Here is a 20646-nt window from a genome sequence, read left to right on the forward strand (position 1 = left end):
CTCAGGCCGAGCGCTGGGCACCAGCGCTTTTCGGGAAGGCTCAATAACTCCTGCCAGCCCTCGTCCCACACAGAAAGCGCACACAAGTCGAGGTGCTCACAGACCTTCATTTCTTCCCCCACAAGGAAACACGTGTCCCCATGGCCAGACAATTACCTTCGCTTGTCGAGGACGGAGGTGACAGGGAGGTGGTGTGTGTCGGCGTGGGCGTGGATGCGCTGGTAGTAGTCAGGGTAGTCGGGGACGTGGTCGTTGGAGGAGTAACAGACGTTGTCCCCGGGGTGCTGCTGCTGGAGGGCGTCGTGCCACTGGTGGTACTGCTGGGACCTGTCGTTGAGATTGGTGGGAGAGTCGTGGTCGACACAGGGACAGTCGTGGTACCGGGGGGAGTGGGGCCTGTCGTCGATATTGGCGGGCGAGTGGTGGTCGACACAGTTTCAACAGATGTGGTGCCGGGGGGAGTGGTTCCTGAGAAAACACAGTGCTTTATTGCAAACCGGCAAATGGCGCTTGGCATTAACCTCCGTGGCTTTCCAGCAACCTCATGAAACGCCATCAACCTGAGCAGAGGAAGTGCCGACAGGAATAAAGCAGAACCAGCTCTCCTCGTGGCACTTGCAGAAGAACATGGGGATCACAGACAAAATCTCCTACAGCTTGCACGGCAGACAGATGCCAACACTTCCGCAGGGACCAACGCTGCATGCAACAGCTCTCTGGAGTCTGAAAACTCTATACTGCACAGAAGAGCTCAGCAGTCCCAAATCCAGCCCAATTCACGGACATCACCAGACACCTCTTTGCATCCTTCCCTATCGCTCTCACCCTGTAAGCCATGGACAGATCCCCGCTCCCTGTGCGTGAAATCACGGGGCATGTTCACTCCAGAAGCCCATCCCCTCTGCGAGACTTGGCTCATCTGAACCTCAGTAGCTGCTTGAGCAATATCTGCGCTAGACCTCAGCCAGCCCTTTTGAAACTACTCCCCCACGTATTGCCATGGCGGGATAGGAAACTCGGGCTCACTATGCTGCTTCATCCTTCTCTCGTGAGCACGCTAGTTCTCGCTGTGGGCCTCAATGCCAGAACTGCTTTTCGTTTGCACTGTTAGAAACTGTTGAGGACACACTGAGGCCTGCCTCAGAACCGGCTACCTCGGTGCTAGTACAGCGAGACGTGAAGATACGCGTAGGAGAGAGAGGAGCACTGCATACACCAGAAGAGCACAGGGCTAATGCAGCACAAGAAAAGGAAGAAAGTTGGCAAAAGCTGCGTCCCAACAGCGCCTGGAAACACAGTGACACAGAAGACAAGCCCCCCTCCCCTCGCATACACCGCTTCCCGCTCACGACGTTCTCTCCAGCTGAAGGATGAGGCCCCGCAGCAGCAAACGCAAGACTTCCACTCCGATCCCTATCTGACTAAGCCGGCCGGAGGCCCCAGGCTGGAACAACCTCCACAGAGCACTGCAGCGTTGGGAAACACCAGAGCTTCTTCCCAGGACCCCTGCGCCCTCCTCACCTCCACACAGCCAGCCTCAGGCCGAGCGCTGGGCACCAGCGCTTTTCGGGAAGGCTCAATAACTCCTGCCAGCCCTCGTCCCACACAGAAAGCGCACACAAGTCGAGGTGCTCACAGACCTTCATTTCTCCCCCCACAAGGAAACACGTGTCCCCATGGCCAGACAATTACCTTCGCTTGTCGAGGACGGAGGTGACAGGGAGGTGGTGTGTGTCGGCGTGGGCGTGGATGCGCTGGTAGTAGTCAGGGTAGTCGGGGACGTGGTCGTTGGAGGAGTAACAGACGTTGTCCCCGGGGTGCTGCTGCTGGAGGGCGTCGTGCCACTGGTGGTACTGCTGGGACCTGTCGTTGAGATTGGTGGGAGAGTCGTGGTCGACACAGGGACAGTCGTGGTACCGGGGGGAGTGGGGCCTGTCGTCGATATTGGCGGGCGAGTGGTGGTCGACACAGTTTCAACAGATGTGGTGCCGGGGGGAGTGGTTCCTGAGAAAACACAGTGCTTTATTGCAAACCGGCAAATGGCGCTTGGCATTAACCTCCGTGGCTTTCCAGCAACCTCATGAAACGCCATCAACCTGAGCAGAGGAAGTGCCGACAGGAATAAAGCAGAACCAGCTCTCCTCGTGGCACTTGCAGAAGAACATGGGGATCACAGACAAAATCTCCTACAGCTTGCACGGCAGACAGATGCCAACACTTCCGCAGGGACCAACGCTGCATGCAACAGCTCTCTGGAGTCTGAAAACTCTATACTGCACAGAAGAGCTCAGCAGTCCCAAATCCAGCCCAATTCACGGACATCACCAGACACCTCTTTGCATCCTTCCCTATCGCTCTCACCCTGTAAGCCATGGACAGATCCCCGCTCCCTGTGCGTGAAATCACGGGGCATGTTCACTCCAGAAGCCCATCCCCTCTGCGAGACTTGGCTCATCTGAACCTCAGTAGCTGCTTGAGCAATATCTGCGCTAGACCTCAGCCAGCCCTTTTGAAACTACTCCCCCACGTATTGCCATGGCGGGATAGGAAACTCGGGCTCACTATGCTGCTTCATCCTTCTCTCGTGAGCACGCTAGTTCTCGCTGTGGGCCTCAATGCCAGAACTGCTTTTCGTTTGCACTGTTAGAAACTGTTGAGGACACACTGAGGCCTGCCTCAGAACCGGCTACCTCTGTGCTAGTACAGCGAGACGTGAAGATACGCGTAGGAGAGAGAGGAGCACTGCATACACCAGAAGAGCACGGGGCTAATGCAGCACAAGAAAAGGAAGAAAGTTGGCAAAAGCTGCGTCCCAACAGCGCCTGGAAACACAGTGACACAGAAGACAAGCCCCCCTCCCCTCGCATACACCGCTTCCCGCTCACGACATTCTCTCCAGCTGAAGGATGAGGCCCCGCAGCAGCAAACGCAAGACTTCCACTCCGATCCCTATCTGACTAAGCCGGCCGGAGGCCCCAGGCTGGAACAACCTCCACAGAGCACTGCAGCGTTGGGAAACACCAGAGCTTCTGCCCAGGACCCCTGCACCCTCCTCACCTCCACACAGCCAGCCTCAGGCCGAGCGCTGGGTACCAGCGCTTTTCGGGAAGGCTCAATAACTCCTGCCAGCCCTCGTCCCACACAGAAAGCGCACACAAGTCGAGGTGCTCACAGACCTTCATTTCTCCCCCCACAAGGAAACACGTGTCCCCATGGCCAGACAATTACCTTCGCTTGTCGAGGACGGAGGTGACAGGGAGGTGGTGTGTGTCGGCGTGGGCGTGGATGCGCTGGTAGTAGTCAGGGTAGTCGGGGACGTGGTCGTTGGAGGAGTAACAGACGTTGTCCCCGGGGTGCTGCTGCTGGAGGGCGTCGTGCCACTGGTGGTACTGCTGGGACCTGTCGTTGAGACTGGTGGGAGAGTCGTGGTCGACACAGGGACAGTCGTGGTACCGGGGGGAGTGGGGCCTGTCGTCGATATTGGCGGGCGAGTGGTGGTCGACACAGTTTCAACAGATGTGGTGCCGGGGGGAGTGGTTCCTGAGAAAACACAGTGCTTTATTGCAAACCGGCAAATGGCGCTTGGCATTAACCTCCGTGGCTTTCCAGCAACCTCATGAAACGCCATCAACCTGAGCAGAGGAAGTGCCGACAGGAATAAAGCAGAACCAGCTCTCCTCGTGGCACTTGCAGAAGAACATGGGGATCACAGACAAAATCTCCTACAGCTTGCACGGCAGACAGATGCCAACACTTCCCCAGGGACCAACGCTGCATGCAACAGCTCTCTGGAGTCTGAAAACTCTATACTGCACAGAAGAGCTCAGCAGTCCCAAATCCAGCCCAATTCACGGACATCACCAGACACCTCTTTGCTTCCTTCCCTATCGCTCTCACCCTGTAAGCCATGGACAGATCCCCGCTCCCTGTGCGTGAAATCACGGGGCATGTTCACTCCAGAAGCCCATCCCCTCTGCGAGACTTGGCTCATCTGAACCTCAGTAGCTGCTTGAGCAATATCTGCGCTAGACCTCAGCCAGCCCTTTTGAAACTACTCCCCCACATATTGCCATGGCGGGATAGGAAACTCGGGCTCACTATGCTGCTTCATCCTTCTCTCGTGAGCACGCTAGTTCTCGCTCTGGGCCTCAATGCCAGAACTGCTTTTCGTTTGCACTGTTAGAAACTGTTGAGGACACACTGAGGCCTGCCTCAGAACCGGCTACCTCGGTGCTAGTACAGCGAGACGTGAAGATACGCGTAGGAGAGAGAGGAGCACTGCATACACCAGAAGAGCACAGGGCTAATGCAGCACAAGAAAAGGAAGAAAGTTGGCAAAAGCTGCGTCCCAACAGCGCCTGGAAACACAGTGACACAGAAGACAAGCCCCCCTCCCCTCGCATACACCGCTTCCCGCTCACGACGTTCTCTCCAGCTGAAGGATGAGGCCCCGCAGCAGCAAACGCAAGACTTCCACTCCGATCCCTATCTGACTAAGCCGGCCGGAGGCCCCAGGCTGGAACAACCTCCACAGAGCACTGCAGCGTTGGGAAACACCAGAGCTTCTTCCCAGGACCCCTGCGCCCTCCTCACCTCCACACAGCCAGCCTCAGGCCGAGCGCTGGGCACCAGCGCTTTTCGGGAAGGCTCAATAACTCCTGCCAGCCCTCGTCCCACACAGAAAGCGCACACAAGTCGAGGTGCTCACAGACCTTCATTTCTCCCCCCACAAGGAAACACGTGTCCCCATGGCCAGACAATTACCTTCGCTTGTCGAGGACGGAGGTGACAGGGAGGTGGTGTGTGTCGGCGTGGGCGTGGATGCGCTGGTAGTAGTCAGGGTAGTCGGGGACGTGGTCGTTGGAGGAGTAACAGACGTTGTCCCCGGGGTGCTGCTGCTGGAGGGCGTCGTGCCACTGGTGGTACTGCTGGGACCTGTCGTTGAGATTGGTGGGAGAGTCGTGGTCGACACAGGGACAGTCGTGGTACCGGGGGGAGTGGGGCCTGTCGTCGATATTGGCGGGCGAGTGGTGGTCGACACAGTTTCAACAGATGTGGTGCCGGGGGGAGTGGTTCCTGAGAAAACACAGTGCTTTATTGCAAACCGGCAAATGGCGCTTGGCATTAACCTCCGTGGCTTTCCAGCAACCTCATGAAACGCCATCAACCTGAGCAGAGGAAGTGCCGACAGGAATAAAGCAGAACCAGCTCTCCTCGTGGCACTTGCAGAAGAACATGGGGATCACAGACAAAATCTCCTACAGCTTGCACGGCAGACAGATGCCAACACTTCCGCAGGGACCAACGCTGCATGCAACAGCTCTCTGGAGTCTGAAAACTCTATACTGCACAGAAGAGCTCAGCAGTCCCAAATCCAGCCCAATTCACGGACATCACCAGACACCTCTTTGCATCCTTCCCTATCGCTCTCACCCTGTAAGCCATGGACAGATCCCCGCTCCCTGTGCGTGAAATCACGGGGCATGTTCACTCCAGAAGCCCATCCCCTCTGCGAGACTTGGCTCATCTGAACCTCAGTAGCTGCTTGAGCAATATCTGCGCTAGACCTCAGCCAGCCCTTTTGAAACTACTCCCCCACGTATTGCCATGGCGGGATAGGAAACTCGGGCTCACTATGCTGCTTCATCCTTCTCTCGTGAGCACGCTAGTTCTCGCTGTGGGCCTCAATGCCAGAACTGCTTTTCGTTTGCACTGTTAGAAACTGTTGAGGACACACTGAGGCCTGCCTCAGAACCGGCTACCTCTGTGCTAGTACAGCGAGACGTGAAGATACGCGTAGGAGAGAGAGGAGCACTGCATACACCAGAAGAGCACGGGGCTAATGCAGCACAAGAAAAGGAAGAAAGTTGGCAAAAGCTGCGTCCCAACAGCGCCTGGAAACACAGTGACACAGAAGACAAGCCCCCCTCCCCTCGCATACACCGCTTCCCGCTCACGACATTCTCTCCAGCTGAAGGATGAGGCCCCGCAGCAGCAAACGCAAGACTTCCACTCCGATCCCTATCTGACTAAGCCGGCCGGAGGCCCCAGGCTGGAACAACCTCCACAGAGCACTGCAGCGTTGGGAAACACCAGAGCTTCTGCCCAGGACCCCTGCACCCTCCTCACCTCCACACAGCCAGCCTCAGGCCGAGCGCTGGGTACCAGCGCTTTTCGGGAAGGCTCAATAACTCCTGCCAGCCCTCGTCCCACACAGAAAGCGCACACAAGTCGAGGTGCTCACAGACCTTCATTTCTCCCCCCACAAGGAAACACGTGTCCCCATGGCCAGACAATTACCTTCGCTTGTCGAGGACGGAGGTGACAGGGAGGTGGTGTGTGTCGGCGTGGGCGTGGATGCGCTGGTAGTAGTCAGGGTAGTCGGGGACGTGGTCGTTGGAGGAGTAACAGACGTTGTCCCCGGGGTGCTGCTGCTGGAGGGCGTCGTGCCACTGGTGGTACTGCTGGGACCTGTCGTTGAGACTGGTGGGAGAGTCGTGGTCGACACAGGGACAGTCGTGGTACCGGGGGGAGTGGGGCCTGTCGTCGATATTGGCGGGCGAGTGGTGGTCGACACAGTTTCAACAGATGTGGTGCCGGGGGGAGTGGTTCCTGAGAAAACACAGTGCTTTATTGCAAACCGGCAAATGGCGCTTGGCATTAACCTCCGTGGCTTTCCAGCAACCTCATGAAACGCCATCAACCTGAGCAGAGGAAGTGCCGACAGGAATAAAGCAGAACCAGCTCTCCTCGTGGCACTTGCAGAAGAACATGGGGATCACAGACAAAATCTCCTACAGCTTGCACGGCAGACAGATGCCAACACTTCCCCAGGGACCAACGCTGCATGCAACAGCTCTCTGGAGTCTGAAAACTCTATACTGCACAGAAGAGCTCAGCAGTCCCAAATCCAGCCCAATTCACGGACATCACCAGACACCTCTTTGCTTCCTTCCCTATCGCTCTCACCCTGTAAGCCATGGACAGATCCCCGCTCCCTGTGCGTGAAATCACGGGGCATGGTCACTCCAGAAGCCCATCCCCTCTGCGAGACTTGGCTCATCTGAACCTCAGTAGCTGCTTGAGCAATATCTGCGCTAGACCTCAGCCAGCCCTTTTGAAACTACTCCCCCACATATTGCCATGGCGGGATAGGAAACTCGGGCTCACTATGCTGCTTCATCCTTCTCTCGTGAGCACGCTAGTTCTCGCTCTGGGCCTCAATGCCAGAACTGCTTTTCGTTTGCACTGTTAGAAACTGTTGAGGACACACTGAGGCCTGCCTCAGAACCGGCTACCTCGGTGCTAGTACAGCGAGACGTGAAGATACGCGTAGGAGAGAGAGGAGCACTGCATACACCAGAAGAGCACAGGGCTAATGCAGCACAAGAAAAGGAAGAAAGTTGGCAAAAGCTGCGTCCCAACAGCGCCTGGAAACACAGTGACACAGAAGACAAGCCCCCCTCCCCTCGCATACACCGCTTCCCGCTCACGACGTTCTCTCCAGCTGAAGGATGAGGCCCCACAGCAGCAAACGCAAGACTTCCACTCCGATCCCTATCTGACTAAGCCGGCCGGAGGCCCCAGGCTGGAACAACCTCCACAGAGCACTGCAGCGTTGGGAAACACCAGAGCTTCTGCCCAGGACCCCTGCACCCTCCTCACCTCCACACAGCCAGCCTCAGGCCAAGCGCTGGGCACCAGCGCTTTTCGGGAAGGCTCAATAACTCCTGCCAGCCCTCGTCCCACACAGAAAGCGCACACAAGTCGAGGTGCTCACAGACCTTCATTTCTCCCCCCACAAGGAAACACGTGTCCCCATGGCCAGACAATTACCTTCGCTTGTCGAGGACGGAGGTGACAGGGAGGTGGTGTGTGTCGGCGTGGGCGTGGATGCGCTGGTAGTAGTCAGGGTAGTCGGGGACGTGGTCGTTGGAGGAGTAACAGACGTTGTCCCCGGGGTGCTGCTGCTGGAGGGCGTCGTGCCACTGGTGGTACTGCTGGGACCTGTCGTTGAGACTGGTGGGAGAGTCGTGGTCGACACAGGGACAGTCGTGGTACCGGGGGGAGTGGGGCCTGTCGTCGATATTGGCGGGCGAGTGGTGGTCGACACAGTTTCAACAGATGTGGTGCCGGGGGGAGTGGTTCCTGAGAAAACACAGTGCTTTATTGCAAACCGGCAAATGGCGCTTGGCATTAACCTCCGTGGCTTTCCAGCAACCTCATGAAACGCCATCAACCTGAGCAGAGGAAGTGCCGACAGGAATAAAGCAGAACCAGCTCTCCTCGTGGCACTTGCAGAAGAACATGGGGATCACAGACAAAATCTCCTACAGCTTGCACGGCAGACAGATGCCAACACTTCCGCAGGGACCAACGCTGCATGCAACAGCTCTCTGGAGTCTGAAAACTCTATACTGCACAGAAGAGCTCAGCAGTCCCAAATCCAGCCCAATTCACGGACATCACCAGACACCTCTTTGCATCCTTCCCTATCGCTCTCACCCTGTAAGCCATGGACAGATCCCCGCTCCCTGTGCGTGAAATCACGGGGCATGTTCACTCCAGAAGCCCATCCCCTCTGCGAGACTTGGCTCATCTGAACCTCAGTAGCTGCTTGAGCAATATCTGCGCTAGACCTCAGCCAGCCCTTTTGAAACTACTCCCCCACGTATTGCCATGGCGGGATAGGAAACTCGGGCTCACTATGCTGCTTCATCCTTCTCTCGTGAGCACGCTAGTTCTCGCTGTGGGCCTCAATGCCAGAACTGCTTTTCGTTTGCACTGTTAGAAACTGTTGAGGACACACTGAGGCCTGCCTCAGAACCGGCTACCTCGGTGCTAGTACAGCGAGACGTGAAGATACGCGTAGGAGAGAGAGGAGCACTGCATACACCAGAAGAGCACAGGGCTAATGCAGCACAAGAAAAGGAAGAAAGTTGGCAAAAGCTGCGTCCCAACAGCGCCTGGAAACACAGTGACACAGAAGACAAGCCCCCCTCCCCTCGCATACACCGCTTCCCGCTCACGACGTTCTCTCCAGCTGAAGGATGAGGCCCCGCAGCAGCAAACGCAAGACTTCCACTCCGATCCCTATCTGACTAAGCCGGCCGGAGGCCCCAGGCTAGAACAACCTCCACAGAGCACTGCAGCGTTGGGAAACACCAGAGCTTCTTCCCAGGACCCCTGCGCCCTCCTCACCTCCACACAGCCAGCCTCAGGCCGAGCGCTGGGCACCAGCGCTTTTCGGGAAGGCTCAATAACTCCTGCCAGCCCTCGTCCCACACAGAAAGCGCACACAAGTCGAGGTGCTCACAGACCTTCATTTCTCCCCCCACAAGGAAACACGTGTCCCCATGGCCAGACAATTACCTTCGCTTGTCGAGGACGGAGGTGACAGGGAGGTGGTGTGTGTCGGCGTGGGCGTGGATGCGCTGGTAGTAGTCAGGGTAGTCGGGGACGTGGTCGTTGGAGGAGTAACAGACGTTGTCCCCGGGGTGCTGCTGCTGGAGGGCGTCGTGCCACTGGTGGTACTGCTGGGACCTGTCGTTGAGATTGGTGGGAGAGTCGTGGTCGACACAGGGACAGTCGTGGTACCGGGGGGAGTGGGGCCTGTCGTCGATATTGGCGGGCGAGTGGTGGTCGACACAGTTTCAACAGATGTGGTGCCGGGGGGAGTGGTTCCTGAGAAAACACAGTGCTTTATTGCAAACCGGCAAATGGCGCTTGGCATTAACCTCCGTGGCTTTCCAGCAACCTCATGAAACGCCATCAACCTGAGCAGAGGAAGTGCCGACAGGAATAAAGCAGAACCAGCTCTCCTCGTGGCACTTGCAGAAGAACATGGGGATCACAGACAAAATCTCCTACAGCTTGCACGGCAGACAGATGCCAACACTTCCGCAGGGACCAACGCTGCATGCAACAGCTCTCTGGAGTCTGAAAACTCTATACTGCACAGAAGAGCTCAGCAGTCCCAAATCCAGCCCAATTCACGGACATCACCAGACACCTCTTTGCATCCTTCCCTATCGCTCTCACCCTGTAAGCCATGGACAGATCCCCGCTCCCTGTGCGTGAAATCACGGGGCATGTTCACTCCAGAAGCCCATCCCCTCTGCGAGACTTGGCTCATCTGAACCTCAGTAGCTGCTTGAGCAATATCTGCGCTAGACCTCAGCCAGCCCTTTTGAAACTACTCCCCCACGTATTGCCATGGCGGGATAGGAAACTCGGGCTCACTATGCTGCTTCATCCTTCTCTCGTGAGCACGCTAGTTCTCGCTGTGGGCCTCAATGCCAGAACTGCTTTTCGTTTGCACTGTTAGAAACTGTTGAGGACACACTGAGGCCTGCCTCAGAACCGGCTACCTCTGTGCTAGTACAGCGAGACGTGAAGATACGCGTAGGAGAGAGAGGAGCACTGCATACACCAGAAGAGCACGGGGCTAATGCAGCACAAGAAAAGGAAGAAAGTTGGCAAAAGCTGCGTCCCAACAGCGCCTGGAAACACAGTGACACAGAAGACAAGCCCCCCTCCCCTCGCATACACCGCTTCCCGCTCACGACATTCTCTCCAGCTGAAGGATGAGGCCCCGCAGCAGCAAACGCAAGACTTCCACTCCGATCCCTATCTGACTAAGCCGGCCGGAGGCCCCAGGCTGGAACAACCTCCACAGAGCACTGCAGCGTTGGGAAACACCAGAGCTTCTGCCCAGGACCCCTGCACCCTCCTCACCTCCACACAGCCAGCCTCAGGCCGAGCGCTGGGTACCAGCGCTTTTCGGGAAGGCTCAATAACTCCTGCCAGCCCTCGTCCCACACAGAAAGCGCACACAAGTCGAGGTGCTCACAGACCTTCATTTCTCCCCCCACAAGGAAACACGTGTCCCCATGGCCAGACAATTACCTTCGCTTGTCGAGGACGGAGGTGACAGGGAGGTGGTGTGTGTCGGCGTGGGCGTGGATGCGCTGGTAGTAGTCAGGGTAGTCGGGGACGTGGTCGTTGGAGGAGTAACAGACGTTGTCCCCGGGGTGCTGCTGCTGGAGGGCGTCGTGCCACTGGTGGTACTGCTGGGACCTGTCGTTGAGATTGGTGGGAGAGTCGTGGTCGACACAGGGACAGTCGTGGTACCGGGGGGAGTGGGGCCTGTCGTCGATATTGGCGGGCGAGTGGTGGTCGACACAGTTTCAACAGATGTGGTGCCGGGGGGAGTGGTTCCTGAGAAAACACAGTGCTTTATTGCAAACCGGCAAATGGCGCTTGGCATTAACCTCCGTGGCTTTCCAGCAACCTCATGAAACGCCATCAACCTGAGCAGAGGAAGTGCCGACAGGAATAAAGCAGAACCAGCTCTCCTCGTGGCACTTGCAGAAGAACATGGGGATCACAGACAAAATCTCCTACAGCTTGCACGGCAGACAGATGCCAACACTTCCGCAGGGACCAACGCTGCATGCAACAGCTCTCTGGAGTCTGAAAACTCTATACTGCACAGAAGAGCTCAGCAGTCCCAAATCCAGCCCAATTCACGGACATCACCAGACACCTCTTTGCTTCCTTCCCTATCGCTCTCACCCTGTAAGCCATGGACAGATCCCCGATCCCTGTGCGTGAAATCACGGGGCATGTTCACTCCAGAAGCCCATCCCCTCTGCGAGACTTGGCTCATCTGAACCTCAGTAGCTGCTTGAGCAATATCTGCGCTAGACCTCAGCCAGCCCTTTTGAAACTACTCCCCCACGTATTGCCATGGCGGGATAGGAAACTCGGGCTCACTATGCTGCTTCATCCTTCTCTCGTGAGCACGCTAGTTCTCGCTCTGGGCCTCAATGCCAGAACTGCTTTTCGTTTGCACTGTTAGAAACTGTTGAGGACACACTGAGGCCTGCCTCAGAACCGGCTACCTCGGTGCTAGTACAGCGAGACGTGAAGATACGCGTAGGAGAGAGAGGAGCACTGCATACACCAGAAGAGCACAGGGCTAATGCAGCACAAGAAAAGGAAGAAAGTTGGCAAAAGCTGCGTCCCAACAGCGCCTGGAAACACAGTGACACAGAAGACAAGCCCCCCTCCCCTCGCATACACCGCTTCCCGCTCACGACGTTCTCTCCAGCTGAAGGATGAGGCCCCGCAGCAGCAAACGCAAGACTTCCACTCCGATCCCTATCTGACTAAGCCGGCCGGAGGCCCCAGGCTGGAACAACCTCCACAGAGCACTGCAGCGTTGGGAAACACCAGAGCTTCTGCCCAGGACCCCTGCACCCTCCTCACCTCCACACAGCCAGCCTCAGGCCAAGCGCTGGGCACCAGCGCTTTTCGGGAAGGCTCAATAACTCCTGCCAGCCCTCGTCCCACACAGAAAGCGCACACAAGTCGAGGTGCTCACAGACCTTCATTTCTCCCCCCACAAGGAAACACGTGTCCCCATGGCCAGACAATTACCTTCGCTTGTCGAGGACGGAGGTGACAGGGAGGTGGTGTGTGTCGGCGTGGGCGTGGATGCGCTGGTAGTAGTCAGGGTAGTCGGGGACGTGGTCGTTGGAGGAGTAACAGACGTTGTCCCCGGGGTGCTGCTGCTGGAGGGCGTCGTGCCACTGGTGGTACTGCTGGGACCTGTCGTTGAGACTGGTGGGAGAGTCGTGGTCGACACAGGGACAGTCGTGGTACCGGGGGGAGTGGGGCCTGTCGTCGATATTGGCGGGCGAGTGGTGGTCGACACAGTTTCAACAGATGTGGTGCCGGGGGGAGTGGTTCCTGAGAAAACACAGTGCTTTATTGCAAACCGGCAAATGGCGCTTGGCATTAACCTCCGTGGCTTTCCAGCAACCTCATGAAACGCCATCAACCTGAGCAGAGGAAGTGCCGACAGGAATAAAGCAGAACCAGCTCTCCTCGTGGCACTTGCAGAAGAACATGGGGATCACAGACAAAATCTCCTACAGCTTGCACGGCAGACAGATGCCAACACTTCCGCAGGGACCAACGCTGCATGCAACAGCTCTCTGGAGTCTGAAAACTCTATACTGCACAGAAGAGCTCAGCAGTCCCAAATCCAGCCCAATTCACGGACATCACCAGACACCTCTTTGCTTCCTTCCCTATCGCTCTCACCCTGTAAGCCATGGACAGATCCCCGATCCCTGTGCGTGAAATCACGGGGCATGTTCACTCCAGAAGCCCATCCCCTCTGCGAGACTTGGCTCATCTGAACCTCAGTAGCTGCTTGAGCAATATCTGCGCTAGACCTCAGCCAGCCCTTTTGAAACTACTCCCCCACGTATTGCCATGGCGGGATAGGAAACTCGGGCTCACTATGCTGCTTCATCCTTCTCTCGTGAGCACGCTAGTTCTCGCTCTGGGCCTCAATGCCAGAACTGCTTTTCGTTTGCACTGTTAGAAACTGTTGAGGACACACTGAGGCCTGCCTCAGAACCGGCTACCTCGGTGCTAGTACAGCGAGACGTGAAGATACGCGTAGGAGAGAGAGGAGCACTGCATACACCAGAAGAGCACAGGGCTAATGCAGCACAAGAAAAGGAAGAAAGTTGGCAAAAGCTGCGTCCCAACAGCGCCTGGAAACACAGTGACACAGAAGACAAGCCCCCCTCCCCTCGCATACACCGCTTCCCGCTCACGACGTTCTCTCCAGCTGAAGGATGAGGCCCCGCAGCAGCAAACGCAAGACTTCCACTCCGATCCCTATCTGACTAAGCCGGCCGGAGGCCCCAGGCTGGAACAACCTCCACAGAGCACTGCAGCGTTGGGAAACACCAGAGCTTCTGCCCAGGACCCCTGCACCCTCCTCACCTCCACACAGCCAGCCTCAGGCCGAGCGCTGGGTACCAGCGCTTTTCGGGAAGGCTCAATAACTCCTGCCAGCCCTCGTCCCACACAGAAAGCGCACACAAGTCGAGGTGCTCACAGACCTTCATTTCTCCCCCCACAAGGAAACACGTGTCCCCATGGCCAGACAATTACCTTCGCTTGTCGAGGACGGAGGTGACAGGGAGGTGGTGTGTGTCGGCGTGGGCGTGGATGCGCTGGTAGTAGTCAGGGTAGTCGGGGACGTGGTCGTTGGAGGAGTAACAGACGTTGTCCCCGGGGTGCTGCTGCTGGAGGGCGTCGTGCCACTGGTGGTACTGCTGGGACCTGTCGTTGAGATTGGTGGGAGAGTCGTGGTCGACACAGGGACAGTCGTGGTACCGGGGGGAGTGGGGCCTGTCGTCGATATTGGCGGGCGAGTGGTGGTCGACACAGTTTCAACAGATGTGGTGCCGGGGGGAGTGGTTCCTGAGAAAACACAGTGCTTTATTGCAAACCGGCAAATGGCGCTTGGCATTAACCTCCGTGGCTTTCCAGCAACCTCATGAAACGCCATCAACCTGAGCAGAGGAAGTGCCGACAGGAATAAAGCAGAACCAGCTCTCCTCGTGGCACTTGCAGAAGAACATGGGGATCACAGACAAAATCTCCTACAGCTTGCACGGCAGACAGATGCCAACACTTCCGCAGGGACCAACGCTGCATGCAACAGCTCTCTGGAGTCTGAAAACTCTATACTGCACAGAAGAGCTCAGCAGTCCCAAATCCAGCCCAATTCACGGACATCACCAGACACCTCTTTGCTTCCTTCCCTATCGCTCTCACCCTGTAAGCCATGGACAGATCCCCGATCCCTGTGCGTGAAATCACGGGGCATGTTCACTCCAGAAGCCCATCCCCTCTGCGAGACTTGGCTCATCTGAACCTCAGTAGCTGCTTGAGCAATATCTGCGCTAGACCTCAGCCAGCCCTTTTGAAACTACTCCCCCACGTATTGCCATGGCGGGATAGGAAACTCGGGCTCACTATGCTGCTTCATCCTTCTCTCGTGAGCACGCTAGTTCTCGCTCTGGGCCTCAATGCCAGAACTGCTTTTCGTTTGCACTGTTAGAAACTGTTGAGGACACACTGAGGCCTGCCTCAGAACCGGCTACCTCGGTGCTAGTACAGCGAGACGTGAAGATACGCGTAGGAGAGAGAGGAGCACTGCATACACCAGAAGAGCACAGGGCTAATGCAGCACAAGAAAAGGAAGAAAGTTGGCAAAAGCTGCGTCCCAACAGCGCCTGGAAACACAGTGACACAGAAGACAAGCCCCCCTCCCCTCGCATACACCGCTTCCCGCTCACGACGTTCTCTCCAGCTGAAGGATGAGGCCCCGCAGCAGCAAACGCAAGACTTCCACTCCAATCCCTATCTGACTAAGCCGGCCGGAGGCCCCAGGCTGGAACAACCTCCACAGAGCACTGCAGCGTTGGGAAACACCAGAGCTTCTGCCCAGGACCCCTGCACCCTCCTCACCTCCACACAGCCAGCCTCAGGCCGAGCGCTGGGCACCAGCGCTTTTCGGGAAGGCTCAATAACTCCTGCCAGCCCTCGTCCCACACAGAAAGCGCACACAAGTCGAGGTGCTCACAGACCTTCATTTCTCCCCCCACAAGGAAACACGTGTCCCCATGGCCAGACAATTACCTTCGCTTGTCGAGGACGGAGGTGACAGGGAGGTGGTGTGTGTCGGCGTGGGCGTGGATGCGCTGGTAGTAGTCAGGGTAGTCGGGGACGTGGTTGTTGGAGGAGTAACAGACGTTGTCCCCGGGGTGCTGCTGCTGGAGGGCGTCGTGCCACTGGTGGTACTGCTGGGACCTGTTGTTGAGACTGTCGCGCGAGTGGTTGTTGTCGTGGTTGTAGTGAAAGGAGTGCTCGTTGTGCTTGAATGGGTTACTTCTGTGGTTGTGGAGTGGATGGTTGTTGTGGTAGTGGATGTAGTAGTTGTAGTACACCACGGAGGTAGTTCGGGAACACAGCAGACTTTGATCTGATAATTGACGCAGACTGGCATTGGAATCATGCCTCCTGGCTTCTGATCCTCATTTTTACAGAGGAGCCCTGTGTTAACGTTACATTCCACCTTTTGCCCTAAATCTGAAATGGGAATGTCAGGCCATTTCTCTGCTCTGCATGAAATATTCTCAACCTTCGCACAGTTCCATGGAGGCCTATTTATCTGAATCGTCTCAAAGGTCTCATCATCACCACCGTTTGGGCCATATTGTGGGTAACTCTCATCGATCCAGTCAGTCCAGGTGCAGCCCTCTGGAGGGAGTGTGCAGGGTTCTAATGGGGAACAGCAACAAAAGCAAACAATTAGAAAGAGGAAGGAAAGAATCACTTCAGACAGGTTTAGACAGATCTAATGGTCAGGCATAGCAGCATATATTGGACGTAAGGGCTGCCACAGAGTCTGAACCCTAGCAAAAGGTGGGCTGCCATCTGAAGCCTTCTGCAGAATCCTGCCAGAGAATATCTGCCTTCTCACAGCCACACCTACACTTCAGTGGCAGGAAAGGCCACAGAGAAAATGCAAGAGAGGAAAGGGAAGAAAGTAGAAAAGTTGCACCCAAACAACACCAAAAGGGAGAGTAGGAAAAGAAAAAAAGCCCCTCTTCAATGCAAAAACAGGCATCAAAACAGAGTGGATATTTGTGTATCACTAAAAACAGTTGTCGATGTGGTGCTCGTGATGGAGGACATTGTGCCACTGGTGGTACTGCTGGGACCTAGAGTGGTGGTCGATATAGGGACAGTTGTGGTTACGGGGTGAGTGGGGCCTATCGTTGATATTGGCGGGCGAGTGGTGGTTGACACAGTTTCAACAGGTGTGGTGCCATTGGGAGTGGTTCCTGAGAAAACACAGTGCTCTATTGCAAACCGGCAAATGGCGCTTGGCATTAACCTCCGTGGCTTTCCAGCAACCTCATGAAACGCCATCAACCTGAGCAGAGGAAGTGCCGACAGGAATAAAGCAAAACCAGCTCTCCTCGTGGCTCTTGCAGAAGAACATGGGGATCACAGACAAAATCTCCTACAGCTTGCACGGCAGACAGATGCCAACACTTCCCCAGGGACCAACGCTGCACGGAACAGCTCTCTGGAGTCTAAAAACTCTATACTGCACAGAAGAGCTCAGCAGTCCCAAATCCAGCCCAATTCACGGAGATCATGAGCCACCTCTTTGCTTCCTTCCCTATCGCTCTCACCCTGTAAGCCATGGACAGATCCCCGCTCCCTGTGCGTGAAATCACAGGGCATGGTCACTCCAGAAGCCCATCCCCTCTGCGAGACTTGGCTCATCTGAACCTCAGTAGCTGCCTGAGCAATATCTGCGCTAGATCTCAGCCAGCCCTTTTGAAACTACTCCCCCACATATTGCCATGGCGGGATAGGAAACTCGGGCTCACTATGCTGCTTCATCCTTCTCTCGTGAGCACGCTAGTTCTCGCTCTGGGCCTCAATGCCAGAACTGCTTTTCGTTTGCACTGTTAGAAACTGTTGAGGGCACACTGAGGCCTGCCTCAGAACCAGCTACTTCTGTGCTAGTACAGCGAGACGTGAAGATACGCTTAGGAGAGAGAGGAGCACTGCATACACCAGAAGAGCACAGGGCTAATGCAGCACAAGAAAAGGAAGAAAGTTGGCAAAAGCTGCGTCCCAACAGCGCCTGGAAACACAGTGACACAGAAGACAAGCCCCCCTCCCCTCGCATACACCGCTTCCCGCTCACGACGTTCTCTCCAGCTGAAGGATGATGCCCCGCAGAAGCAAACACAAGACTTCCACTCCGATCCCTATCTGACTAAGCCGGCCGGAGGCCCCAGGCTGGAACAACCTCCACAGAGCACTGCAGCGTTGGGAAACACCAGAGCTTCTGCCCAGGACCCCTGCTCCCTCCTCACCTCCACACAGCCAGCCTCAGGCCGAGCGCTGGGCACCAGCGCTTTTCGGGAAGGCTCAATAACTCCTGCCAGCCCTCGTCCCACACAGAAAGCGCACACAAGTCGAGGTGCTCACAGACCTTCATTTCTCCCCCCACAAGGAAACACGTGTCCCCATGGCCAGACAATTACCTTCGCTTGTCGAGGACGGAGGTGACAGGGAGGTGGTGTGTGTCGGCGTGGGCGTGGATGCGCTGCTAGTAGTCAGGGTAGTCGGGGACGTGGTCGTTGGAGGAGTAACAGGAGTTGTCCCCGGGGTGCTGCTGCTGGAGGGCGTCGTGCCACTGGTGGTACTGCTGGGACCTGTCGTTGAGATTGGTGGGAGAGTCGTGGTCGACACAGGGACAGTCGTGGTACCGGGGGGAGTGGGGCCTGTCGTCGATATTGGCGGGCGAGTGGTGGTCGACACAGTTTCAACAGATGTGGTGCCGGGGGGAGTGGTTCCTGAGAAAACACAGTGCTTTATTGCAAACCGGCAAATGGCGCTTGGCATTAACCTCCGTGGCTTTCCAGCAACCTCATGAAACGCCATCAACCTGAGCAGAGGAAGTGCCGACAGGAATAAAGCAGAACCAGCTCTCCTCGTGGCACTTGCAGAAGAACATGGGGATCACAGACAAAATCTCCTACAGCTTGCACGGCAGACAGATGCCAACACTTCCGCAGGGACCAACGCTGCATGCAACAGCTCTCTGGAGTCTGAAAACTCTATACTGCACAGAAGAGCTCAGCAGTCCCAAATCCAGCCCAATTCACGGACATCACCAGACACCTCTTTGCTTCCTTCCCTATCGCTCTCACCCTGTAAGCCATGGACAGATCCCCGATCCCTGTGCGTGAAATCACGGGGCATGTTCACTCCAGAAGCCCATCCCCTCTGCGAGACTTGGCTCATCTGAACCTCAGTAGCTGCTTGAGCAATATCTGCGCTAGACCTCAGCCAGCCCTTTTGAAACTACTCCCCCACGTATTGCCATGGCGGGATAGGAAACTCGGGCTCACTATGCTGCTTCATCCTTCTCTCGTGAGCACGCTAGTTCTCGCTGTGGGCCTCAATGCCAGAACTGCTTTTCGTTTGCACTGTTAGAAACTGTTGAGGACACACTGAGGCCTGCCTCAGAACCGGCTACCTCTGTGCTAGTACAGCGAGACGTGAAGATACGCGTAGGAGAGAGAGGAGCACTGCATACACCAGAAGAGCACGGGGCTAATGCAGCACAAGAAAAGGAAGAAAGTTGGCAAAAGCTGCGTCCCAACAGCGCCTGGAAACACAGTGACACAGAAGACAAGCCCCCCTCCCCTCGCATACACCGCTTCCCGCTCACGACGTTCTCTCCAGCTGAAGGATGAGGCCCCGCAGCAGCAAACGCAAGACTTCCACTCCGATCCCTATCTGACTAAGCCGGCTGGAGGCCCCAGGCTGGAACAACCTCCACAGAGCACTGCAGCGTTGGGAAACACCAGAGCTTCTGCCCAGGACCCCTGCACCCTCCTCACCTCCACACAGCCAGCCTCAGGCCGAGCGCTGGGCACCAGCGCTTTTCGGGAAGGCTCAATAACTCCTGCCAGCCCTCGTCCCACACAGAAAGCGCACACAAGTCGAGGTGCTCACAGACCTTCATTTCTCCCCCCACAAGGAAACACGTGTCCCCATGGCCAGACAATTACCTTCGCTTGTCGAGGACGGAGGTGACAGGGAGGTGGTGTGTGTCGGCGTGGGCGTGGATGCGCTGGTAGTAGTCAGGGTAGTCGGGGACGTGGTCGTTGGAGGAGTAACAGACGTTGTCCCCGGGGTGCTGCTGCTGGAGGGCGTCGTGCCACTGGTGGTACTGCTGGGACCTGTCGTTGAGATTGGTGGGAGAGTCGTGGTCGACACAGGGACAGTCGTGGTACCGGGGGGAGTGGGGCCTGTCGTCGATATTGGCGGGCGAGTGGTGGTCGACACAGTTTCAACAGATGTGGTGCCGGGGGGAGTGGTTCCTGAGAAAACACAGTGCTTTATTGCAAACCGGCAAATGGCGCTTGGCATTAACCTCCGTGGCTTTCCAGCAACCTCATGAAACACCATCAACCTGAGCAGAGGAAGTGCCGACAGGAATAAAGCAGAACCAGCTCTCCTCGTGGCACTTGCAGAAGAACATGGGGATCACAGACAAAATCTCCTACAGCTTGCACGGCAGACAGATGCCAACACTTCCGCAGGGACCAACGCTGCATGCAACAGCTCTCTGGAGTCTGAAAACTCTATACTGCACAGAAGAGCTCAGCAGTCCCAAATCCAGCCCAATTCACGGACATCACCAGACACCTCTTTGCATCCTTCCCTATCGCTCTCACCCTGTAAGCCATGGACAGATCCCCGCTCCCTGTGCGTGAAATCACGGGGCATGTTCACTCCAGAAGCCCATCCCCTCTGCGAGACTTGGCTCATCTGAACCTCAGTAGCTGCTTGAGCAATATCTGCGCTAGACCTCAGCCAGCCCTTTTGAAACTACTCCCCCACGTATTGCCATGGCGGGATAGGAAACTCGGGCTCACTATGCTGCTTCATCCTTCTCTCGTGAGCACGCTAGTTCTCGCTGTGGGCCTCAATGCCAGAACTGCTTTTCGTTTGCACTGTTAGAAACTGTTGAGGACACACTGAGGCCTGCCTCAGAACCGGCTACCTCTGTGCTAGTACAGCGAGACGTGAAGATACGCGTAGGAGAGAGAGGAGCACTGCATACACCAGAAGAGCACGGGGCTAATGCAGCACAAGAAAAGGAAGAAAGTTGGCAAAAGCTGCGTCCCAACAGCGCCTGGAAACACAGTGACACAGAAGACAAGCCCC

The 20646-nt window shown here is 56.4% G+C and overlaps 1 protein-coding gene across 1 annotated transcript in view; it reads right to left on the minus strand.

The window, feature by feature from the left end:
* MUC2 (mucin 2, oligomeric mucus/gel-forming) overlaps window positions 1-20646 on the minus strand; it is a 90295-nt gene that overhangs the window by 19825 nt on the left and 49824 nt on the right. Inside the window, exons 45-55 of the mRNA XM_080595727.1 lie at window positions 19485-19655; window positions 13981-14151; window positions 12445-12627; window positions 10909-11079; window positions 9373-9543; window positions 7837-8019; window positions 6301-6483; window positions 4765-4935; window positions 3229-3411; window positions 1693-1863; window positions 157-327 (exon numbers count right to left, since the gene is read on the minus strand). Coding sequence (XP_080451853.1) covers window positions 157-327; window positions 1693-1863; window positions 3229-3411; window positions 4765-4935; window positions 6301-6483; window positions 7837-8019; window positions 9373-9543; window positions 10909-11079; window positions 12445-12627; window positions 13981-14151; window positions 19485-19655 — 1929 coding nt within the window. The remainder of the gene's footprint in view (window positions 1-156; window positions 328-1692; window positions 1864-3228; window positions 3412-4764; window positions 4936-6300; window positions 6484-7836; window positions 8020-9372; window positions 9544-10908; window positions 11080-12444; window positions 12628-13980; window positions 14152-19484; window positions 19656-20646) is intronic.

The sequence above is a fragment of the Anser brachyrhynchus genome (assembly GCF_964034855.1).
Source record: "Anser brachyrhynchus genome assembly, chromosome: 5".
In the NCBI taxonomy this organism is placed as follows: Eukaryota; Metazoa; Chordata; class Aves; order Anseriformes; family Anatidae; genus Anser; species Anser brachyrhynchus.